This window comes from Triplophysa rosa, linkage group LG3, assembly GCF_024868665.1.
Source record: "Triplophysa rosa linkage group LG3, Trosa_1v2, whole genome shotgun sequence".
Lineage (NCBI taxonomy): Eukaryota > Metazoa > Chordata > Actinopteri > Cypriniformes > Nemacheilidae > Triplophysa > Triplophysa rosa.
Window position 1 is genome coordinate 11,533,161 of NC_079892.1, and position 25,846 is coordinate 11,559,006.

Here is a 25,846-nt window from a genome sequence, read left to right on the forward strand (position 1 = left end):
TCACAAATAAACCCGGGGTCCGCCCGCCAACGCGGACCCTTCTTAAATGATTTAAACCGAGCACTCGTAAATAAGAATAAAAATGTTTCATAACTGTTAAAAATGCCATTACGTCGTGTTTGTATATATGTTGGTATAAAAGATAACGTCGTTTTTCATTGAACTTTTTTTATTCGTTTAAATTTTCTCCGTACTGCGAAGGTAAATTCCAAGGCTCAGAAGTGTAACCGGAATACAAACATAACCAATGTTATACTTTTCCTTTTTTTTTTAAGAAACTTTTTTCATGTTACGTTTTTATACAAAATAACAAAGATGTACAAAAGGTAATTTACAGCGAACCAAGGCCATATGCTAGCACAATATATACAGCTGTAATTTAAACATATCCTAGTGTTCTCGTATATTCTTTATATGCATAGCAGTGGAATAAAGCAGACCGGTTGATCAGTTTTAATAATTCGTGTGTGCTAAATATCGGGATGAACTTCGTATCCTTCGTGTAACTTCCCTCCGTAACAGAAACTCGACGTTTGCCGGTCGTTGGGGTTAAAAGAAGGAAAAGAATGCAGATAAGGCATCACTGCTTGCAGTGTATGATGGGTAGGTTTGTGTATTCAACTTAGTAGCAGGCGTTTGGACCTGAGTCATAGCACATGCATAGATCTCTAAACAGCAGGAGTTTCGGAAAACCAGTCAGTATGTTCGTCTACGGTAAAACATCGCTAGAAAAGGTCGATTCACAACGGAGAGAAGAGAGCCCATTTTTTTTAGCTGGAGAGGGAAGTCCATTAGCAAATGAGTGCAACAGTCACATTCCTTCACATTAAAATGTCAGATTTGTTCTTCATTTTCTAGAAACCAACATGCTTGTTTTCCACATCCGCAGAGATCCGTTACGGCGCCCTGCGAAAAACACATGACCGTGAAGCTAACAAAAAGTCTACTTCAGCTTTTCTGTTCGTGGACACGACAGCACATCCATACGGTTACATTTCCCGTCAACTCTTTTGAACTTTTTCTCGCTTCTTATCATCTGGAGACAAAGGAGGCTACGAATGTCAAAAATGGGATCATCTGTGGCACAGGTCATGCATTCCTTCAACAGTTCGATATCTTCATTAGTTTATTTATTCAGTTATTTTTGCAAGTCTTCAAGCACCAAAAGGTAAAGAAAAAGGCAAAAAAAGAGACGGAGAGAAAAAAGCAAACAGGAAACGAGTGCTTTCCTCGTCCTCTGAGATATTTTTAGGGTGTGATGCTTCAACCCAACGTAAGGTGAATTAATACTTCGTGTTGAAAACCCCTTCCCCTCAGAGAAGAGAAGTGGGAGAAGGGGAGGATGAAGAAGGGAAGCGCTCTTGCTAGGCCTCGGCGTTCACGTTCGGTAACAGACCAGCTGTTGCTCTCTTCAGAAGTGATCGATCAGCACGGACACACAGTTAGCACCCACAAGGTAGTTTGGGTCTCCTGGTAGACACTTGTTTTGCCAGCATTTGGGGTCACCTGTGGAGATATCATCAGGGGTTAGATCATGAGAAATGAGGAGACTTTTGACTCCCTGTTAACACCAAGAATCGTAACAATATAACTAAAAAGCTAAAGATTGTAAATTGTTTGAAGTTTAGAGATAACAAAAAGGATACAGAGGAACGATATCGTTGGGATTAGTTTCAGATCTGATGAACGATAAAACCCAATCAAAATCCATTAAAAGGCAATCGTAAAAAACAATTTTACCGTTTTTTGAAAGGACGTAAAAATGTCAAACTACAGAAACAGACTGCAAATGTACAAGTTGGAAAGACAACATGTCATTTTACTTTACGTGAATAAATTATTTCACGTTTTTTAGCACAGCAGCTGCTATTGCGGTTTTTTAACGTTTTTTTTTTTACACTGGGTATGTGCAGCATACTAGCTTAAAAAAACGTTATCGATTGTTGGTCTGGTTGCTAAAATAGCAAACATAATACAGTTATCTTGATAGTTATTGTTCTTGGTGTGAATGGGCCTTAACACTTAACTTTAAATCTTTAATACAGTTCTGTACACACTGATTTCGCTTTGCAGGAGTGACACCCAAATTCCGCAACTGAGTCTACGGTCAGATGATGCAAGTGTAGTAATCTGTGTGTAACGATATTCAGCTCACGATTTGAATTGCTACATGATAGTTCGTTCACCATTACAATCCCAATATTTCTAAACAAATATATCACGATGTTTTACATTAAGCATTTGCAATAACATTTGTTACTTTGTTAAAGATTTTCTGTATGTAAATAAATAAAAACTGAATGGCTATGTCGCTGAAAATAAAACTGAATTAATATGAATTAATTTACATATTATTTAAATTAAAAAGGAAATAAGAAAATTAAACCCTCAGATAGTACCTTTTTAAAGCAGTAAAAGCAGAAAATTAAACAAACAAAACATTTAAACATTATATATCGCTGCTGTCCTTCTGAAATATATTAATTCCATATTTTGTGGTTTTTATTTTTTGCCAAAAATCATTATTATTAAACCCCTTTATGTTTGTCACGGGGTTGTGCAAATATCTAACCAATAAAAAGTATTCAATAGTGCTTGTCAACTTTGACAACACAGTACTTAATCATTTTAAAAGTACAGTGTTTTTTCCATTTCCTGAAAGACAGGAACATGGCGATATGTTGACACAAGTCAGATGTTTTCAGCTCAACCAATACGATAAAAGAGCTTCCTTTTGTATAACGATTTTAAAAATCTGGGATACATTTACATATTGTTGCACCCCAACTGTAAAGTATGTATTAAACCTCACTGAACCACGTGCTGATTCGTTTCTTTTCCTGGATAGCTATTCGACTGTGGTGCTGCTATTGAACAACACAGTTCAACTGTGTGCCAAATAGAAAAATAAAAAAATGCTGTTGTCATCACTCTGTCAGCCATCTAAATTCAAGTAGGAGTGACTTTCCACACACACAGAAAAGTTAGGTGATTCACTCCATTTTCACTAGACTCTTTTAGTGCGTTGTAAACTACAGTATGTACTATTAGTGTCTAACTATTCCAAATGCATGACACATCATTTCATGGATCAATTAAACACGAGGGTTAAAGACGTATGAAACCAGAACATTTGTGTTTTGAGACGGATGAGAAAAATGCACTAATCATGTGATGCATGAGAGGTTAATGTAGAGAAACCAGAAAGCGAAACAAAACCCAAAGCAAAGATGAATCAGCCTTTTCCAAACCGACACCAAACGACCCATTAAAAGGACAGAGAGAAAGCACAGCGTACCCGACGAGGAGTCGGAGGATTTTAGAGCAAAAGACCAACCATCAGGAGTCATAGACGCACAGTGTGGTAGACGCAGTTCAACGGGCTTCAGGAACTTCAGGCCGTGAGGGCCGCACATCACCAGAGGACTCAGCAGAGTTTCACCTGGAAACACACACAACAAAATGAGCCAATCGTATTTATGACCGTAACGTTCACAATTTGTATCCGGCCAGCTTTCATCCAAATAAATCCCTGAGCAAATTACATAAGCTAAAAACGAAAAGTCGCGAAACCTTTCTCTTTGTCCAGCGGGGGCAGAATGCTGTTGTCGCGACACACTTTGAAGTAAATCTCCTGTTCCACACTATCAGGGATGGCGCCTTGAGGAATAATGATGCTGACTCCCGTCTCTATAGAGCTCAACACTCCACCGTTACAGTTAAAGACGCCCCGCGCTGTAGCCACCACCGTGTGGCCTTCATCATCATCATCCTCATCCAATGCATTCGGGCTAAAACACACACACACACCAGTGAATGATTCAGAATAACCGAATCCGTTCATCGCACACGATATTGACATCATCTTACCTCACGGGAACAGCTTTGGGAACAGCATTGATGTTGTTGTGCTGATATTTGGGCCTGTTGTCCATGGTGCGCGTGAAGGTGTCCACCCCGCTGTCTGTGTCCAGGGGCTGCGGCGAGAGCTGAGGTTTCAGGTTGTTGTTCACGCTGGGCTTGGACTGAGTGTCATTGGGAAGCAGGTTGTGGTTGAATTTGGGGCTTTCGAACTTGCGCTCAAAGGGCCGGGCGGTGCTGGTGTAAGGTTTGGGGACGTAGCGGTTGTAGCTAGTGGGGATGCCCAGCGTTTTGGGAGGGGCGTCGGTGCCGTTGATGGAGGACTTGGGGGGCGGGTAGTTGGTCTGGTCGGGGTCGTCCCGAGCGGGGGCTCTGAGAGCGGACAGGTCCGGTTTGGCTTTGGGAGAATTGTGAGGATCCGGGAGAGAATTGACTGGAAGCAAATAAAGACAGAAAACAAATAAGCCTATTTTTTCCATATTATTATGATTCATTTATTACGTTCATAAACGGTTATATTTCCCACCACAGGTTATTAATGGTCGTACCTTCCATGTTAGCGAGTTTGGGCAGGGAGGTGGGCGGAGCTACAGGGGTGGGCTGGCTGTATGGAGCAGGTGATGGGTTGACGGGCGGTTCGTACCTCTTGTCCACAGGGCTTATCTTCTCTACAGACTCCGTTCTGAAGCACAAAGCAAAGAAAAGTAGCAAAAAATTTGCGAAAAGTGTAATAAAAAATCCAAGTGTATAAACCAAGTAAATCTTGGCTGTACCTTGCGAATGGATATCCTGATATCTGAGGTTGAGAGGGTTTGGCTGGCTCGTGGAAGCGATTGATTCCTGGGTTCGGCTGATTCATGCCTTTGCTGTCAAAGCTGCGCCGGTCAAAGTAAGACAGCTGCTTCCTGTAATACTCCTCATCTTCATCCGGGTCATAATGGTTGCGGATCACATCGTCCCCTACACGGCTCTGAGGTTTCTGAGGCTCTGGGGCTCTAGAGTCAGAGGGGTGAGTCATTAAAATAGCAGAAAATAAAGATGATAATCAAAAAGTTAATGGGGTGATGTCAAATAAAGTGTTACACATCCACCAGAGGGCACTGTGGGATTTCTTATGTTTGAGAGCATTCCAAATGTTTACCAGAAAGAACAAAACAATGCTTGTTTGTAGGTTTCTAAAAATATTGATAGGTGGATTATTGATTAAAATAATTTACCAAGTACATAATTAGCATACATTTAGTGAAATTCATTAAAAACTCAAGCTGGCATAGACTCAATAAGGGATTGTGCCAACATGAACTATGAATGTTCCAGAGCATCTTCTTTGCTTCCAAGGAAACGTGAACATCTGACCTTTTGCAAAAATGTGCTAGCATGGTCAATGTCACACATTTACTACTTAGATTCAAATGAAAACATGAATTTGTAATTATGATCATTGAAAGTAACTGGACATTTATATTTTTCCATTTCTAATGCCAACACCAGCGTTACTATAGTTATATTTTAAATTGAATGTTGTAGTTTTCATTTTCAAAATTAGCTTTTATTTTTACATGTTTAGTTTTTGTGTTCATTTTAGTGACTTTTTTTAGCAATTTTGTTTCATGCTTTTGTGATTTTTTTGCTATATAAGATTATTTGGTTACACTTTATTTGAAGCGTTTTGTGTTACAGTGTAATTGTATATTTAAGAACAGAGTAATAATAAACTCTATGTATTTACTATAGGGTTAGGATTAGGGTTAGTTACATGTAATTATGCAAAACGTCTAGTAAATACTTGTAACACGTTTAACAAGGGCACCTTAAAATAAAGTGTTAACAATTTTTCTAGTTTCACTTAAGTTTTGGTTTATCATTATAATTTTAATGCCTTAAACGTATTACAGTTTAATTTCCGAGTAATCATTTCCAAGTTTTTTCAATATGTTTTAAGACAATATTTTATGATTTTAATAAACAAAAATGTTTCAAAAGTTTTAATGTGAGTAAACCATAATAATCTTGCCCAACGCAATGACGTGTATAGCTCTAAAAAAATAGCGATTTACTATTTATAGGTACGAGTTTAGATCAAATTATCATTTTTGTTTTAGTCAATTCTCCCAACATTTCTCCCAAATTCGTAAGAAAATGTATTTGCAGAAAATGAAAGGTAGACAAACTGGCCAAAATAAAAAAGATGCAATGCAGTATTTTGAAGTCATGTTAACATTCATATTTAAACCAAATACAATTTTGATTTATGAAGATAATATTAATAACAATATTTCCATGGAATATCCCAGATTTGTAAAAGGCTTTCATCTGTCATCTTTCACATTGCTGTAGGGTGACTTCATGTCATTCTTGAAGTTTGATTTGTTGTTTCAAAGGAAAAGCTGATTAAAAGCCAATTTTGAGTGCTTTTTTCCAGATCTGTATGTGTTGCATTAAATCTGAAGGTCAATTTGAATCATGTATTCCACAAGCCAGTGGGAAGAAACTATTTATTTAGCAAAGACATTTTGAGTCTCATGTTGCCTCTGTCGAGGATAATGTTGAACTCTGAGGCGATATGTTGTCATACCTGTGTGATGGTTTTTCCTGCTCTAGATTGCTGAGTGAGTTGGCTTTCAGCACAGGACCAGGGGTGCTCGCAGGTTTCGGGATGTCTGCCGGCTGAAGAGGAAGGCACATCCAACACGATGTTATTCACAAAAAAACTTTTTACAAAACATTTGAATAGTGTAAACTTGCCGTCATCCCGATTAAGAATCACACCTGGTTCTATTATCTCGTATACAATGTACTATCTACATAAATGTCAAACATGCAAAACAGACACAGAACGTACCCTCATTCCTGCTACATCTCCAGTGTCCTTCGCTCGATCTACAGACACAGAACGCTTGTTCTCAAACATTTTGACCCTGTTGAGCACAGACTGGGGCTTCATGGCAGGATCTTCATCATCACCGTTATCCCTGGGGGGAGGAGGCAAAGGTTTGGAGGCCGCCGGGTGAGAATGTTCCCCCGGAGACAAGACGACCTCAGGTTTGGGAGGCGGAACGGGAGGTTCCGAGTTCATCAGAGGTTCGTGCTGAGCTGGTTTGTATACGCGGTTCGGAGGTCCCGGGTTGTACGGCGGTCTCATTCCAGCATCGCCGTAATACTGCTTAGGAAGATCCGGGGAGCGATGTGAGTTTCCTGGGAAACCGTGCGGCTCGGTTTCGTAAGGCGAGCGAGCCTCATAGGAGGTTCCTGGAGGGGGAGGTGGCGGCTCGTCGTAGCGCACCGGCGCGGGTTTGGGGTGCCGTGGCCGGTTATCGTAACCCATAGGGGGCGCCCCATCGTAGTGAGACTGAGGTGGGCTAAAGTCCCTCGTTGGACCGTCTTCGTACGGAGAGCGGAGGTCGTAACCCACGGGAGGCTGGTGGCCCTGAGGGTAGTTGGACGTGGGCGGCGGTTGGGGTGGAGTCTGCTGCTGGTCGTAAGGTGGCCACTGTTCGTTGTAGTGAGGCACACGGTTATCGTACTGCAGGTGCGAGTCGTAGTTGTGAGGCTTTAGTTGTGTGTAGCCGCCACCGTCGTAGCCGTAAGGCGGGTGGTCGTACTGGCGGTATGGCTGTTGGTCCTGGTAGACAGGCTGGTGGCTGTAGGAGAGCGAGGTGGGAGGGGCTAAAGGCTGCTGCGGGGGAGGAGGAGGCTTCACGCCGTGGTTCACGCGGACTGATTCATCTATGCTGTACAGATCCTTTTTATACATCTGTGAGGGACAAAACGTAAACTGTAAGCTAAATAAAAAGACATTTAAGCCAAATTTTGGAAGAACAACTCTGAGAGGCAAACATTTTAAATAGGTTACAAAAAACGCTAACATTCAAGTACCAGATTCGCATTTCATAGTTATAACAGCAGTGCTTGCAAGGCAGCAGGAAAACTATTAAAAGTTTGTTAGAAACTCTGTAAATGTTTAACGGGACAGTTCACCCCCCAAAAAAATCATAATTTATTCACGCTGCTGAATGACTTTCTATCTTCCGCAGAACACAAAAAAAGATATTTTAAAGAACATTGGTAACCAAACAACATTGGCCCCCATTGACTTCCATAGTATAGACAAAACCATTGAAACATTTTTCCAAATATCTTTTTTTTTGTGTTCCACAGGATAAAGAGTCATATAGAGATTTTGAATGACACAAAGGGTGAATAAATGATGACAAAAGTCATTTTTGGGTGAACTGTCTCTTTAAGAGTTGCTTTGCCACTGTCACGACATGCATTTTTATTTTTTTGTTGGTTATACATGAGAATAAACACATAATGCGACACTGTCTTTTGTCATGTCTTCACAAGAAAAGACCAACAACAGAACGTACAAACAAAAATGTGGCGTTTATGTTAGCAATGGTTAGTTTTGTCTTGTGTACATTGCGTCCGATGTTATTGTAAAATGGTTAAACATGGATACTAAATTTCTTTTGACGTATAAATGTATAACAAGAAACAGTACAGAGACTTATTTATGAAAAAAAAATTGCAGGACAAAAGACTAAATGTGCTGCCCTGCAAGTACTATAATAATACTCACACCTTAAATAAAAAACAAAGCATTACTGCTTTATTCATTTTGCCATAAAAACAAGCATCTTATCAGTCCACTACACAGTTCTACATTTCTACAATTTGATAAGAAGCCCTTCAATGCTGACATAATCTTAAGTAATATGTCAAATGGATAATAAAATCCGATAAAAGTCGACCGTCAATGCATTCAATTCATGTTATGAAAGGCTCCTTCTCAAACTTCAAGTATAGCCTGAAGACAGCAGAGCCGTAAAAGGTCCAACGCCTCCTACAAGACTATTTAACAGCACGAAAATCCTCCTACATAAAGTCTTCATGTCGGAGAGGAAACGCTGAAGACGTTATGCAGAATGGGTTCAGTTGTTTTCCTTTTACATTTCTGCAAATACTGTCTGCAGGTTAATCCAACATGCAACTACTGAAGTCCATTCTTGCAAATCAGGGAGAGGTCCGTTTGCAATAAAGTGACACGTCTACAGTGCATCTAGCGGCCGCCCGTACAGCTGTGATTCACGTCAAAGCCAAACGCTACCGTTACATCTGCTATCACTATCAAAGACTAGGGCTGGGCGACATAGCGGGAAAATTCGCTCTCGATATTGTATTAATCAGTATGTATATGGATATTTATATGTGTGCTAAGGTTTGCTTTTATTAATATCTTGAAATAGCTGCCATTTAAAAAAGCAGCTGTAAGCGACTGTTCTCATAGAACTAGGGCTGCCAAACGATTAATCGCAATTAATCGAATCCAGAAAACAGTTTGTGTTTACATAATACATGTCTGTGCATATTTATTTTGTATTTATAAACACATACACATAACAGATATATTTAAGAAAAACATAATATATCAAAATTAATAAACATTTATATATCATTTAAATTATTGGTAAATATAAATGAATACATCTAAATGTTTCCTTTATAACCATATATGTGGATGTTTTTGTGTTTATAAATACAAAATTAATATGCACAGTGCACAGACATATATTATGTAAACACAGACTTTTATTCTGGATGCGATTAATCGCGATTAATCATTGAACAGTCCTACACAGAACGCATCTTTGTGACTAAAAATGCGACACGCAGTGCTCAGGAATGGTTTAAAAAAAAGAGTCGAGACGCGCAGAAATAACAGAGAAGTGTGATAACCGTGTAGTGAAAATCCGATATGGTGAGAGATCTAGGTTATTTTATAAATTGCAAGAAAATTAAGCTTAAGGAAACAATTTGCGGCCACAAAACTACCAAAACACATCGAAACGTGGCTTAAATGTGGCAAATCAGATACATAATACATTTTGCTAATATATAGTGAGTATTCAATACATCGCCCAACCCTACTACACACACAAGCTGAAAAACGTCATACATTAGGAGCCATGCAAGAGGAGGAAGTACAGGCCTACAAGTGAGGAGACTGCACTTCTACGCATATGCAACGGGCCGTCGTCCTCCTACAGGCCCACTGTGATGGTGCATGTGTACCAGTTACACAGTCTTTGTCGTGTCAGAGGAACAAACACACCACACGCGTGGGGTGGGCGGAGCATTCATGCAGACAGTGGAGTGGGAGGAGTCAAAGAAAAAAGTGGTAGAGACAGGCAAGTTTAAAAAGAGTGCTGAACCAGGCCGCGACAGGCCGGGAGTGGGTCCAGCTTCCGGTGTTGCCGGTACCTTTGGATCTGGGCCATGAGGAAGCGACTGGTGGGGGTCGGGTGGTGGGGGCTGAGCGAGCTCGGGTTCGGGCTGGGGGTCGGGAACGGGGGCGGGGCTGTTTAGGGAGTCGGCCTGAGGGGTGACAGGCGGCTCCTCTGGGTTCGTACCCGCTAGTGGCGTGGCGGGTTCGACGGTAGGGGATGCTGCTGCCACTGATGAGGGAGGGGGTGGTGAGGCCAGAGCGGCCTGAGTTTGCTGTGGAGTACGGGGCAAAGAGGTTACAGACAAACGTTGCTAACAGCACCGGCTAATACAAGTGGCTATGACCACCAAAGCATCCTACTGAACAAAGTTTGTCAGGCAAAGAAAACAGGATGGCCACGTAATACAAGACGTAGAAAAATAGAATTTTTACATTTTTAACCAACACGTCTCAATACAATGCTCAAACTTAGTAAAAGAAAGACAGAAGTTATGATTTGTATATACAAAGCAACTGAAATTAAACACAAAACCAGTTTCGTACCTGCTGTGGCGCTGCCATTTTAAACCCGGCGGGGTCGATGCGATTCACCGGCTCTGGTTGGGCTACAGCATGCTGGTAGCTCGGGTACCCTGCTGGTTCCTGGATGACCGGCGGGTCCTCCCGGACGGGCTCGGATGACCGTGTAATGGCCGGCTCGCTGGGCAGGCCCACCTCATCATTCATGGTCTCGTCCAGCTCCTGGTCGGTGTAGGCCCCGCCTTCCGTGTCTGTGTCTTCGTAGTCGGAGGTGTGGCGGCTGTCGGTGCTGTACATGCTGTACTCGCTCCCTGGCGCCGAGAGGTAGGAGAGGCGGTCGTCGTGGATGTCGAGGTCGTCGTCAGGAGCGCCGTCTGCCTGCAGGCAGAGAGGGGGGTGGGGGAGGGATGATTAGGATGGGTTTGATGACCCGCAGCGGTAGAAATGAGATGAAGGGGTAAGAGTGGAAACTAATGCAAATCATTCTCCTTCCTTTAGGGTTACATAAGGTTTTTAGTAATGTTAAAATAGTTAGAATCAATATGCAGAGGCAACTATAAGCAGGCCAGTCATGGGGTTGTGTCAGACTCAGGCCACGCCCACAGACCACCCAAGATTGCCAGAAGCACTTTGCACACACAAGTGGAAGACAGTATGGACACGTGAATGCATCCTGACCCATTTCATAACACACAATTATTGTGTGTAACTACATTAACTTTGTGTGTAACTACATTAACTTTAATTCAGAATTGTAATTAAAAAAAAAGTGAATACACAGGACACAGAAAAGTAACTTTCATTACATAAAAAAATTCTACTATTAAAGTGTAAATTTATAAAATAATGCGTTACTTAAAAGATCTCAAATTAAAGTGTAAATTTACAAAATAATGCATTATTTGGAAAAAATCTAATATTAAAGTGTAAATTTACAAAATAATGTGTTACTTAAAAAAAAAATATATATATATATATTAAAGTGTAAATTTACAAAATAACGCATTACTTAAACAATCAAACATTAATGTGTAATTTTACAAAATAATGTGTTACTTTAAAAAAAATCTAATATTAAAGTGTAAATATACAAAGTAATGCATTACTTAAAAAATCTAATATTAAAGTGTAAATTTACAAAATAACGCATTACTTAAAAAAATCTAATAATAAAGTGTACATATACAAAGTAATGCAAAGTAAATTTATAAAAGAATGCATTACTTTACGTGTTACTTCAGAAAAGTAATTGAATATGTTATGCATGTTAATGCGTATCATCATTAAAAATCCAGACCTTGTAGTCAATTAAAGAAATCACAAGTGGTCACAGGAGGAACATTTTAGAAGCATCACTACCAAGTGTAAATCTGTCATGTGTTGATCCGGGATGTTAATGTCATGTGTAAACAGCAGAGAATCTTACCTTGCCCTCTGAGACCCAGACCAACTGGTTCTGCTGCTGCTGGGTGGTCTCTTTTAAAGCGCCGTACCAGCCATCATTCATGTTATTCAGGTTAATGGTAGCTAAGAGGAAGCAACAACACAATTAATTAGAAACGACGTCTGAACAATAAATCGTGACGTCTTCTTTAGACACCATGCATTTGCAGTTCTCGCGTGATTTAGCTCCTTCGTTCCGCTTACTGGTGAAGAGGTGGTTATTGTTTTTCCTCAGTTTGAGAGCGCGCTCATACAGCTTCCTGGCGCTCTTCCTAGATTCGGGACACAGTCTGGTCCTCATGTTCTTCACTCCCTGCTTGCTGTCCGGATTGAGGAACACAACGATGGGGTACCACTGAGCGTAGTTCAGCCGATCCACCGCGTTGGGGGTGATGTCCAGCACTGCGTGTTTGTCCTAGCGAAGCACAAACAGAATCGTAAGATGGACGTTTGCAACTTCAAAATCAAATCTGAGCAGATGGAAAGTGGGTTCAAATGACCGTAAGATGTCAGTTAACTTAATTATCCGGAGTTCATACTCACTCGGTCAATGATCTGTTTAATGGTATGGAGACGGATGATTCCGGAGCTGCGCTGGTCCGTGCCAGCATCTCTAGGTTCGCTCTCTGGGGGAAGAAGATGGTGTTGTTTCAGAGAACCATTTTGACTATCGCCTGAGTAGAGAATATAAGCGGAAATGCAATTGCATTAAACTTACTTGCGAGTTCAAAGAGATCAGTCTCCTCTCTGGACAGTTTCTCTCGTGCGACGTCCGCGATGGGCCCGAAAATGACCACAGGCCTCAGGAAACCAGCTTTTTAGATGAGGCAAAAAGAAGTTTTGGGATGAACTATTTAAATATAAAAAGCTTTTCAACACAGTTGAATGTACTGTATAAACATTGGCCAATAAACTGAAGTCAGTGCTTAGAAAAGCGTCAAAAATAGACAATCAAATCAAACATAACCATGGCAACAACAAAGCAGGTCTAGAAACTGAATGTTCTGTCTGGCGTCGAGCCGTAAATACCTTCTCTGAGCACCACTCTCTCATAAGCAGGGAACTTGGTTTGGACGGGCTGAGCAGAAAGGTCCTCTCTGCTCTTCCTCAGGTTCCTCTTGGAGCTCCGCAGACCACGGAAGCGCCAGAAATCGGCACGATCCCCTCCTGGGGTTTTTGGTAAAGTGTACTGTACGCTCGATAGCTGCTCGGCTCTACGGAGAACACAAAAACGGCCAAATTTTATACTGTTGCGAACTTACACGATTACATATAAACGAACACCAAGTGACGTCAGTACCTGTTTTTGTTAGGGATGATGCCCCTCTCCACCTCCTGGTGGTTCTTGCCGATGCGGATGGCCAGCCAGGATCCCAGCTTGCCGTTGTAAAGGGTATCGACCACCCTGAAGACCTCGCCCTTATTGAAGCTCAGGCCGTAGGGCGACTCCTTCTCATACTCGAAATGGGTCCTGATGTAGAATGAGTCTCCCACGTCGGACTCAACGATGCGTCTGTAGACTGGGATTCAAAAACACCGGATCAAAATCAACTAGCAGGAATCTGTTATTAAGTCTCATATTCTACATCAGTGGTTCCTAAACCGCCATACAAAGTCACATCCATAACTTAATCACAGATTAACAACAGCAAAAAAATTATACAACATAACACTTTTTATTTAATTTAATTTCTTTATTATTTATTTTTAGTACTGAAATAGCAGGTTAGATGGATGCATTAGTTGTCAACATTAGCAACTGTCCAATGATAAACCCCTATGTATAAATCTATATTAAAATTGCTTATCTGAGAAAATGTATATTTCTTAATCATTTATAAAACATTTAAAATTTGCATTCAAAAAACGAAATCCATTTAAATCCATTTCAAATACATTTTCATGTTTTTACTTTCAGGAATGCTATGCACTATGCATCTTCTATTTAGAAATTGTATAGCGAATAATGATATAAAAAAATCAAGACTATAATTTTTATTGATTATTAATTATTTTTATTCCTTTTTCATTCATATCATTTTTATTCATTATGTATTTTATTTGTATATTATTATTATTTTTATTTAAAGATAAGACAAAGTATAATTTGCAACACAATATACACAATGCAACATTTTTTTTAAATAAATGCATTATTCAAAAAATGTACAGTAGAAAATGATTTCATTTATCTGAATTTAATTGAATGTTATAATGTGAGGCTTTGATACTATTGGTTAATATTGTCCGCTCATGTGATCTTGGTTACATCAGAGGAGCAAGTCGGATTTTGATAAAACAAAGACGGCGTACAACCTTATAACAAATTTTAACCCTCACATTATCCCTCAACCAAAAAACTCAAATCTGATTGGTTGAGAGAAATGTAGCTCCGAAAAGGATGTCGTTTCAGGACCATGTCCTACTTTCTGAAATCACGTTTACTCATCCTCACCATCTTTCTTTTTCTGGGCCAGGATGGTGACCTCCTCTCCTTTGGGCAGGTCTAGCAGAAACAGCACTGCCTCCTCACGGATGATGTTTGCAAAGTCCACATTGTTTACCTGAGGGAAAAGTTCAAGAACAGACAGTTTAAACAAAAACCCAATGCCTTTCCAGAGGCAGTTTAGTGAATGAGAGTAAAAAAACGTTCAGGGTCCTAAACGCTACGAGACAGGCTTGCGAAACATTCCCAAAAGCCAAACACATAGTGAAAGTTTTCGAGTTGTGGGTGGCAAGGAAGGTGACAAACATTGTTCCGAATAAAAAATGGGCAAAAAACAAAAAGGAAGAGAAAGAGGCAACGTTTGGCAGCGTGGAGATGGAAACGACGTCTCCGGGGAAACCATCCTGAGAAAGGGCAAGCATCTTTAACACATGCTAAAGTCTAATGGCGTTTATACAGCAGGGGAGGGAGATTTTGGAAGCGGAAGCCACTATAAAACTAGGGCTGCCTTTAAAGTTCCTTTAAACGGAGGGTTATAAAAGCCGGGATGCCAAATCTTCCCCCAACCTCAATCCTTAATGAGTCCCATTTGAGTTATTCACCACAAGAGCTAAATGTCCTGCCACTTCTCAACATCTTGGTGATAGCATTGATGGTTGAGACGCGTCTCACCCTGAGAATCTGGTCTCCCTCCTCCAGGCCTTCTTTAGCAGCGGGACTGTCCTCCAGTACACCCGCCACAAATATCCCAACGTCATTCCCGCCAGCGAGCCTTAACCCGACGCTCTCGCCCTTCTTAAACTTCACCAGCTTCATGCTCGGCCTGGAAGTGAACACACAAAACACATCATTTAAAAACCAAACAGCGGATCACCCGACATGGGCAGCCTCTATGATTTGAGAAAGTTGCCGTACCGCAAGATGCTGTCATCAGGGGTGACGCTGGGCACAGGAGCATCTGCCGGGCTAACGGGCAGGTCAACGTCGGGCTGACCGGGTTGGGCGTACACAGGCTTGGGCTCTGAGGAGATCAAGACACAGTATTTAAATAAAGCACTTTATTCTGAAAAATATTACCGGACACAATTTGGAACTGGTTTTTGAAGTAAACTACGTCACAATGCCATATAGACAAACAGGTTTCTGGTATGCATTTATATATTATATTAGCAATAAGCATAAGCTTAAACTCGAAATGAAATTGAAATGCTTTTATTCTCTCTGTGTGTATGTTTCTATGCAGTGACCTCTGACCTGGCAGAGGGGGGAGCTGTTTCTCTTCTCTGCTTGCGCTCTGCTCTTTCGACATCTCCTCCACCATCTTAGCAGGTATGGGCAGCGGCCCAGCCTTCGAGATCCTCTCCTCATCACGACTCCTGTGGCTGCGTGTGTGAACACAAAGACAACAAAGTAGACCTGTAAGAATCCTAGACAGGACATAAACTAATTGACCGATTCTACTGACTTTTGTCCATTGTATAAAACACCATAATTTGTATCAATACACCAACCGTATAAACACAAACAATGCCACACTTCAGGAAACACCTTCGAGTGATTTGTTTCATTGAGCTTTTCAATAAAAAGAATTTCCCAAATTCACTTCTCAAGGGTAGTGGTCAACCGATATGGTTTTTTTTAAGGCGGATGCCTTTACTGAGAAGGCAATGTGGCAAATATGAGGCCAAATGAACAAAAATGTATTTGCAGTAAATTACGTGCTTAGTTAGCGTTAAGTATTAGCGAGATAAATACTGCAAACACTACATAAAAATATTTGTGCCGTCATATCGATTAATCAAGATTAAACAATTCCAAAATACAGTAAATGTTTGTGTTTATAAAATACTGTATATGTGTGTGGCGTGTATATTTATATTTATATGTATATATATATATATATATATATATATTCACACATACACGTGTATATATAACAAATATTTACACACATTTTAATACATTTACAATGAAATATAATTTACATTGTGTAAATATAAATATATATTTACTCATATTTACATACAGTACATATACACGGCATATGTTTGTTTATATAAACACACACATTTATTTTGGATCAATGAATTGATTTGACAGCACAAAAAATATATAGTAATATAATACAAGTCAATGGTAATTATGGTAATATAATAGCAATATTTTAAATATTCCAAATATCGGCCGATATATCGGTCTACCACTACCCAAAGGGGCATTCACACTGAGTGAATTAACTCACATAAGTATGCGTAAAAGTTGATCAGGTTTAAATTTTACGCTATGAACAGCGAGGCATAGGGGCATCGAGTAGGGGTGTAACGTTATGATACAAGACACTGTGTTTATATAACCAAAAGGATTAAAAAATTGCGTTAAATATTTGCGAGACCTATCTTAACTTTTGGTATCGTGATATGTGGTATATCGTTACACCTCTACCGAGGACCAATCATAGTGCAGCACTGGATCTCACGTGACCCGGCCTGCCAATCACGATCAGATACATCAGTCTGTGATACATTGGCATCAGCGTGAACGCCCCTTGACTTCCACCACAGACCGTTATTTCAAACCACCTTTGTCCTAAAGCAAACACACATGAATAACACACCTGCACACCAGAGCGCCGTAAAAGTACAGTAACCATGTGGAATGAAAGGACGAGCTTTGTGCAGCTCACGTAAAGCTTTCTGATGATTAATGCATGCTCTGTGCTCAACAAGACAACCAAAAACAACAACCGCTTTTTCCACACAATCAAGTCTGAGCACACAACCCATAAAACAGTGTTTACACTGAAAGACAAATGGCAGATGAAAGAGAGGAGAGAGAGAGAGAGAGAGAGAGAGAGAGAGAGAGAGAGAGAGAGAGAGAGAGAGAGAGAGGCTAGAGCAGCTAGGTATTCTTGAAGGTCACAGCTGTGTTTTGCGGCTCTTTGTTGGACTATATTTAGCACAGCCCATCTGATCTGGAGAAATCGAGGAGACAAAAACCGTAAGAGATTCCAGGTGCACTTCTGTCCGTGAAGGCACTACAAAATCGGCGCGTGGGCAAAGATGACGGGTCCGGTGACCTTTAGCGTCACAAGCAACATCCATGGACTGCCAAATCAAGCAGCTTCAACACTGCGCGGCCGTGCCGCCACATGTGGTCCTGTTTTATTCATGATGATGACAAATATCCTTCCCAGCAATTATAGTGTGGCTTAATAAAAAATGCTGGTCTGATGACATTGAGGATAAATGTGCGGCGTAACGCACTACTCCACACAATATTAAAGCTGGGAGGTCTGCACGAGCATCTTTATAAATCTTATGATTCATAAAATGCACCGAGAGGGATGACGAATTTGACTTTGTTTAGAAAAAAACGATTTCTTTACGGTGCTGGGTTGTGTTGGTCTTCAGGATGTTGGTGCTATGAAACTGGGAATATGCCGGAGCCAATGGCAAGTGTCCAAACGGCATGCGACTAGTTTTCACAGAAAACGGGAGAAGCTTGGCAGGACATCCGACAACACACACATACAGTCTTTCATCTTTATAAACAGAATGATAAGCGAAAGTCAACCATGAGAGGGCAAGTGTTTGAAACAAATGTTTCAAATCCCCCACAATGGAGAAACGCCCCTTTTTGTTCTCCAGAGACCCCAGTCTCAAAAAATGGCCAATTCTCAATTCCCCGGTCGAGTTTTGGTGAAAAAGTGCTACGTTTTGCTGGAAAAGGGTTAGCGCACAGCTGAGACCAGTTGTGACGGGGTTTGGTGATTACGGAGGATGAATGAAGGCACATACAGTATATGATGCAAATGCATGCTGGGATTGAACCGTACAAACCAACGCATTTTCTGCACCCTGGTTGGTTTGTTGAACTGCATTCTCTTAGCCAGAGCCGAGTGATGTCGGGATAATGAAGTTACAGTATATCATGAAGAACAAATAAAGATCACTTAAAGAACAAAGTCATCAACATAAAAAGACAAACATATTCCAGCACACTGCTTACGGTCACACACACGTCGCTTCACACCACTTGCGAACACGTTGCATGCTTTAGTGCAAAGCTCACAAAAGCATTAGTTCGGTTAGCTTTGAGTTTGATGCTCAGGACGCGCCGTTAACGCGACCCAAACACTTACACTGGCCGGTTTCTCTGAGACGTCGGCCCTGCGGCCCTGATTCAAAACAAGAATCAGAAGTCAATGTAAACCTGGCGAACCCTTCAAAGCTGACAATCTGTAAAAAAGTGTCAACTGTGTGGTGTGATATACTGCAATCTTCACTCACTGTAAGAGATTTTGAAAATATTGAAATATCACAACTGTGGAATGGTTTCCAATAACTGATCATTTTAGTACTTTGGTACTGATTTTAGTCAAAAAATGTTATGTATAGTCAACGTTTTAGATCGATGTAGATAACAGAGAGACTGGTGGGACAGAGAGAGTGATGCTTGCTTTTTCCAGAAAAAAATATGAATCCGTACACTACCAGTCAAGAGTTTAGGATCAATTAACAAAAATGTTTCTTATGACCTTAAAAATCTTTTAATCTTAATGTGTATGTAGCAACAAAAAAGTATTTGTGCCAACATGTTAATTTCGCTCATTAGAACATTTTATTAAATAATATAAATAATGAATACAAGCAGCCAAAAGAGTCCAGCATAGGTGGTAAATCCTTTATATATATCACATTTTCTTCAATATTGTGCAGCCCTATTTGCTTGTTTCTCTATTATCGTATTATGTCAGTGTTTTGCTAAATTATAGAATTGTGTAATTAGTGAATATTGCAATAGTCGTAAGCATCCATTTTATTTCCCTATACCCCTAAATGAAGCCCAATTATAAGTGCAAAAATAATGAGCAACCCCCTGTGTACATCTAGTCCCGCCCCAAACGTCAGAACCCTCAAATAAACAAAGCAATGCTATAAAAAATCCAATTATGACCGTACACTAAACTGGGATAAGACAACACAGCATGGCTGGTAGAGAAAGGCTGTGGGTTCGATACAAGGCAACACTTACCTAAAGCGTAAACAGTGTAAGTCACTTTAAATAACAGTGTCTAACAAATACGTAAGAGATAATTCACAGCTAGCCGAGCATTGAAGGGTTTTGATGCACGACGGAGAGGCCAAGAACCACCCGATGCATTAAAATCCTTTAATGCACGGCTAGCTGTGGATTATCCTGCTTATACCATAGTCATTTGCCAAGTTAAAGCTGTTGTTGATGTTTACAGTGTCATTTTTGATCAGACAGGTGAAAATGAAAGTTATTTTTGTCAGTTAATTTCAAACATTGATCAAACTGACTGGAAATACCTGTGCATTAAACGATCTTAATGTACACCTTCCAGCCAATCAGAATCGAGTATTTAAACAGATTATGTTATAAATAAATGTAAATGTAGGAAAAGGCACACTTTCACCCCCTGGACATTTGAAGGGAAATGAAATGACTCTCCTCTTAACCCTACCGCTGACAAAACTCGCTTTATCTATCTAGGCCACTTCCAATTTACAGAAACATTTGATCAAATTCTGCAGTCTGGTCTGAGAGAGACGGCTCTGAGGGGACCGACAGACGGCTGTGCTCGTATTAAATCTAACTCCATCCCATTCAAAAAAACATTCAAATACACCTGAATCTACTGAAGTGGAATTTGTGAATGACAATAAATAAGGAACAAAGATACACAAAGACAACAGGAACCAGATGTGGGAATCTTAAGGCACTGCATGATTCCATTTAGAGTCACAACCCAAACGATTTTCCATGGATCTTAATTTTTGAACAATATAATGCCATCGTTTTGAAAAGATTTGTGATCCCTCGATAGTTCATTTCAAACATGAAAGGTAGAACAACAAAGCATATCGGACCTGCCGTTGCTGATCTGAGGCGGCGAGTGTCTGGAGTGGTCCGACGGCTCAGAGCGGCGGTCCGGAGAACGAGAACGACTGCTCCTCTTCCGGTCGTGGGATCGGTTGGAATGATCGGAGGCCACGGAGTGGATGTCTGAAATATCTAACAAACAAACAATAACTTCACATCTCTTCACGTTAATCACACCACACATTTACCGATCACTCGCGCGTCACATTTATGAGGTTCGAATCCAAGATCTGTGTGCTGTACAGAGACTCTCTCACCATCTCGATCAGAAGCGTTCGCTGAGGGAATACTGTCATCTAGATCTGGGATATGGAGCAGCGTGGCTCTTTCGTCCCTCTGAACCACCATCTTCAGCTTGCCCTTTGACCTCTCGATCAGCTTCTTGGCATCGATCAGGGACAGGTTCTCAGTCACTGTGCCATTAATCTAAATGAACAGTCCAACAGCACACAACTTAAAGAACAGTTAACCAAAAAAAATAAAACTTTTTGACAGAGTTGAAACAGAATTGTCAACTATTCTTTTAAAACACTACACCTTTTCAGCCATTCATTTTCATTTATCTTACCTTGAGCACCACATCTCCCTCCTGTATGTTTCCGTCTCGGGCCGCCAGGCTCTCAGGGGAAATGTCCTTTACGAAGATGTGGCTGGCCAGGCGAAGCCCGTATTCTGCTTAGAGTGTAAAAAGCAGCAACACACACACACACCCAATGTTAGCATAAGTTAGCCCTGAATGCTTTTTCTGATGAGAACTTTGAATTAAAAGCCCATGACAGATTAAAACAAAGCAACACATCAAACCAAGCGGCATTCATCATACAAAAAGACAGTACAGTCACAAACTTAACACCTAAGTAAAAAACGCTAAGGTATTCCAATAAACGGAATTGCAATAACAGCGTTTACCCAACCCCCCCCCCACAAAACATATTGCATTCATTTAAAACTCTATGTAACTGGACGAAACAGGTTGGCAAGGGTCGACACGGTCATCTTCACCTTCATTTTTGCGGGATTTGATAAGGGTGACTTTGGCTGGGCGTGGAGGGAGGTTGGAGGACACAGAGTGGCGGTCCGAGCGTGGGGACAGACTCCTCTCTCTGGAGCCGCTGCGCTCTCTGTCTCGGTCCCTCCTCCCGCTCAGCCGGTCACCCCTGCTGCTCCTCCGGCCCGTGGCTCCGCCCCCGCTGTAGGCACTCTGCCCGCTCTGTGCGCTTCGGGCCTCGTAGATCTCATCCTCATAGCTGTCATCGTCCTCGTCGTGCTCCGACATGGTCTCACGCTCGCCCGGCCGGCCCATGGGCACCTGAACCTTCCGCTTTCTCCTGATGGTCTGAAGGGAGAACAGAGATGTTTTGTCACAAAAAACATGCATGACATCGTGTATCTACTATATAAACCCCTCTAAATCAAATTTTTAGTTGAAATTGTACATTTTGCGCTTGCTTTTCTTATTTAGAGTCAAGATAGACTTTGTAGATGCTTCTGCATTTCCTAGAACTGCTAAACAATTGAAGAATGCAAATAAAAAACGTAGGTACAAATTATTTTAATGCAAAGAATTATTTGTACAGTTATATCACTGGCAGTCTAACAAATAAAAATATTTTACAATAAATTTGTACAAAATTGACAATTTACAATTTCACTATTATATCATTTAGTTGTCCCGGCTGTCGTCTAACAAATAAAATGATTTTTGTTTGACTCAAGTTTGATGTTTTCTGTCATTTTAGAATGACATTCCGCAGATGTTTGTACATAAACTGTGCTTAAAAATAAAACACATGCATTATCTGCAATCTGTTCAATGTATAAAATGTATAAAATGCATAAACTTTTTCTAATACTAAAACTTTCAATACTATTTTTCAATGCATAGAGGACACCTTGCATGTTTTTACACATTCATATGCAAATTTCACACAACATCCTCATTTCCATGTCACTGTTTACATTATGAATGAGGCCTCTGTATCCTAATTGGAGGAAAAGCGAATTGAATGAACTGAAGGCATACATACGATTTTTGCATTCTTCCCACTTTTCCGGAGCTGCTGCACTGCATACGCGTGATCCACGTTGTCCATGGAGACGGAGTTGACCGTCACCACTCTGTCATTCTCTCTGCCAAAAACATAAAACCATAAGCAAAAGTGCCATTCCGACTGATCTCAACGCAACACTTGATCAGCAGTGCTGTCCGCTCATGTGTTACGGGTGTGAGACACTTATAATGGTGAAGAGTGGGGTTTAGCAAGACTCTCAATCTAACCACAATTACATCATTCATTAGGACTACATTTTTTTAATCTTCAGACGTTTCTGTAACCATTAAAAGTATTCATATAACCAACACAGATTATAGGTTTGCCATACAGCACCACAAATGCAACACCACTGTTTCCATTAAAGGGGTCATATGGCGCGAATACGTGTTTTTCTGTGTTTTTGGTGTGTTATAAGTTGCCCATGCATGTATTAGACACGTAAAATTGCAAAAATGAAAGTGTCGGAACAAAAGATGCATTCTATCTAAAAGCGAATGCTCACCCAGACCTGCCTGAAACGCCTCGTGTAACCACACCCTCACAAATCTACGTCAGTTCGTGGTATGACTTGACTAAGACCGCCCAAATGTATACGCAAGTAAGGTGGGCGTACCTGTCAGTACAATTGCTTGGGAACCTGATGTTCCAAATATGGTAAGAGGCGTAACATTTCCGTCACACGCTTGCAGTATTCGACCAATCACTACGCACTGGTTAACTGGCCAATCATAGCACACCTTGCTTTTCAGAGCGATGAGCTTAGTAAAAAAGCCGCGCATTTCAGAGAGGCGGGGCAAAGAGGACATACAAACATGCACGGTATGTGAAAAATACAGCGTTTTTGAACCTTAAATCGTGTATACACATTGCATTGCATCTAAAACAAACGATAATATTCGTTTTAGCCCTGTCATATGACCCCTTTAAACATACTAAAAATAAAATGCTCACATATAAATTTATTGATTATACAATAGTTTGAATAAATTCAATTATCCTATGATAACAGGATCTTCCACCATAGCCCATTCAATAAATATTCATAGGTGACATTTCAAACACTTCTGTAAATACCACGACATGAGAAAGGCACAATATATGCTATTTTCGCCGCTTGATGATGCTGTGAAGCGTGAACTTTTTATCACATTCCTCGGGGTGCAAACATTGTTGGAAACATTTGGGATAACGCAAGTACTAGTGGTTTGGATATTTGAATGTAAAAATCTTAAATATTGTGCCTTTAAATCATGGTACAGTAAATCAAAATGAAAACTGCAGGTGAATGAGCTTCTAATTTCAAATTGTAATTCTGGATCTTTTGGCATCAATGCGAATCTATCTTCAGGAATTGAATGTGAATTTAAAAATGTAGTTTTAATTGAATTCCAAATGACGCACAACTAGGGCTGAACGATTAATCGAAATCGAATCGCGATGTGAGACGTTGCGATTTGCTAATCGCAAGAGGCTGCGATGTGGAAGCGATGTGAAAAATAGGAAACGCGTCTGTTCCAAGCCCGCTTTGAGTGGCATTCTTGCTAACCAACTGAGTGAGCGCACCTCCGTTGCGCACCTCCGTTATGCCTAATCAGCACTGCCCTAGCCAACTGCGTAAACATCCGACATTAAAAAAACAAACAAACAGAAGGCAGGAGAGAGAGAGAGTGTGTGTTATTATGGCATCTGCAGAGTCAGATCGATCATATTAGGCAAATAAATACTAAAGAACCGTCCAATTCAGAAGACCGCACACACAGCCTGTGTCATACTCGCGCGACTCTTCCCCGCGTTGCGCGTCTCGCGGACGAGCCGTTTAAACTTGACGCGCACACACAGCCTGTCATACTCGCGCGTCTCTGCCCCGCGTTGCGCGTCTCGCGGACGAGCCGTTTAAACTTGACGCGCACACACAGCCTGTTTCATACTCGCGTCTCGCGGACGAGCCGTCTAAACTTGATGCGCACACACAGCCTGTTTCGTAATGACGTTTATAGTACTCGAGTCCGGCTCCACACGGGCATCTGGCAATATGGACGAGGCTTGACGTACGCGCGCACCCTGTGTCAACTCACGCCTATCTCCGCGTTTCAAACAAATGTAAATTCTATCTAACTGTTTTGCTAATTTCACTTGGATGAAATTAAACATTCAGCACATTTTCTACTTGTTTTAAAAAATCCCACATACTTAAAAAATTATAAATCAGCCTATGTAACCTATGAACTATTTTAATAATTCACTAACACAATAGAAAATGTTATGGATTTAAGGGTTACAATGGGAGTTGTATTTGTTTTAATGGAAACTATAATAGTGTACACTGGTATTTGGATTCTATTGTTGTGATGTAATCTGGAAGTTGGGAACCAATTGAACAACAGTAAGCCCTATTTGAATAATGCCCAAAACACACTACAAAAATGAATTTTGTAATGGTTTTAATGGAAACAATTAGAATTTCTGTAATATTTTTGTTGTTGTTTTCTTTCAGCAGGGTAACTATACCCATACTGTGCTCTACACAACAATATTAGCTGAAGCTTGAATTAGAAAAGTTAAAATCGCAAATCAAATCGCAATCGCAATGTCTGTCAAAAATATTGCAATTAGATATTTTCCCCAAATCGCACAGCCCTACGCACAACCCTGTTAAAGATGAGACTTACTGCAGTAAGCCCTCAGCTGGGCCTCCTTTCAGAACATCTGATATGACGATGGACGTCTCTCCGCTCTGAAAGTGAGGGTTATCCCTTCCACCTGAGATAGCGATCCCGAAGCCGAACCCTGGTGCCTGTGGGACACACAGCCACAGGTTAACAGCCTGCTGGTGGCGGCGGGCGGGGGGGGGTATTCAAATCAGAGAAGGGACAGAACTGGATGAAGGGAATGAAGAGATAAGAGGGATGGAATGTAAAGATAAACAAGGGGGTGTTGATGGTCACAGAGATACAGAGAAGGGCAGTGAGATAAAAAACATCATCACAGATAGAAAGAAAAGAGAGACAATAGGGCAACTGTCATGAGGAGCAACACAGGTTGAGCTAGACCTGAGTTTTGAGGATCCACGCATATAAAAACACAGAAAAATCAAAACAGAATGATTTCTCACCCTGTGTAGAGTTACAGTGTGCTGTTCCCATATTACTGTCTCGTCCATTGCTGCGCTCTGCATTGAGAAAAAGAAAGAAATCAGTGGAGAAACACACAAATCGCTTCATTCATGTCAATAACTTGAATCGGTTACATTCCTACACAACCTAGAGGATTGAGAAGCAGTCATACAAATCCAAAAGGAAACCAACACACACACACAATGTCTCCAAAAGTGTCTCCAATGTTTGGGTGCTTAACAGCCAAAAATGCGATTTTATAACCCTCCATAGA

At 40.8% G+C, this 25,846-nt stretch overlaps 1 protein-coding gene across 9 annotated transcripts in view; it reads right to left on the reverse strand.

The window, feature by feature from the left end:
* Positions 1-151: 151 nt before the first annotated feature.
* The window catches only part of tjp1b (tight junction protein 1b), a 92,759-nt gene continuing 67,064 nt past the window's right edge, over positions 152-25,846 (reverse strand). For 2 of the 9 annotated variants that reach the window (XM_057329413.1, XM_057329421.1), the window contains 27 exons: positions 25,572-25,628; positions 25,129-25,253; positions 22,433-22,535; positions 21,408-21,741; positions 20,974-21,080; positions 20,663-20,831; positions 20,393-20,537; positions 18,640-18,675; positions 15,753-15,880; positions 15,414-15,519; positions 15,171-15,321; positions 14,508-14,616; positions 13,353-13,572; positions 13,082-13,266; positions 12,771-12,866; positions 12,596-12,678; positions 12,257-12,467; positions 12,036-12,136; positions 10,634-10,987; positions 6,704-7,615; positions 6,437-6,528; positions 4,635-4,856; positions 4,410-4,543; positions 3,871-4,294; positions 3,574-3,791; positions 3,299-3,442; positions 152-1,506 (listed from right to left, as the gene is read on the reverse strand). In XM_057329413.1, the coding sequence (XP_057185396.1) occupies positions 1,412-1,506; positions 3,299-3,442; positions 3,574-3,791; positions 3,871-4,294; positions 4,410-4,543; positions 4,635-4,856; positions 6,437-6,528; positions 6,704-7,615; positions 10,634-10,987; positions 12,036-12,136; positions 12,257-12,467; positions 12,596-12,678; positions 12,771-12,866; positions 13,082-13,266; positions 13,353-13,572; positions 14,508-14,616; positions 15,171-15,321; positions 15,414-15,519; positions 15,753-15,880; positions 18,640-18,675; positions 20,393-20,537; positions 20,663-20,831; positions 20,974-21,080; positions 21,408-21,741; positions 22,433-22,535; positions 25,129-25,253; positions 25,572-25,628 (5,061 nt within the window). In that variant the 3' untranslated portion in view covers positions 152-1,411. The remainder of the gene's footprint in view (positions 1,507-3,298; positions 3,443-3,573; positions 3,792-3,870; positions 4,295-4,409; positions 4,544-4,634; positions 4,857-6,436; positions 6,529-6,703; positions 7,616-10,633; positions 10,988-12,035; positions 12,137-12,256; positions 12,468-12,595; positions 12,679-12,770; positions 12,867-13,081; positions 13,267-13,352; positions 13,573-14,507; positions 14,617-15,170; positions 15,322-15,413; positions 15,520-15,752; positions 15,881-18,639; positions 18,676-20,392; positions 20,538-20,662; positions 20,832-20,973; positions 21,081-21,407; positions 21,742-22,432; positions 22,536-25,128; positions 25,254-25,571; positions 25,629-25,846) is intronic. The other 7 variants (XM_057329414.1, XM_057329415.1, XM_057329419.1 and 4 more) reach the window with 7 other exon arrangements.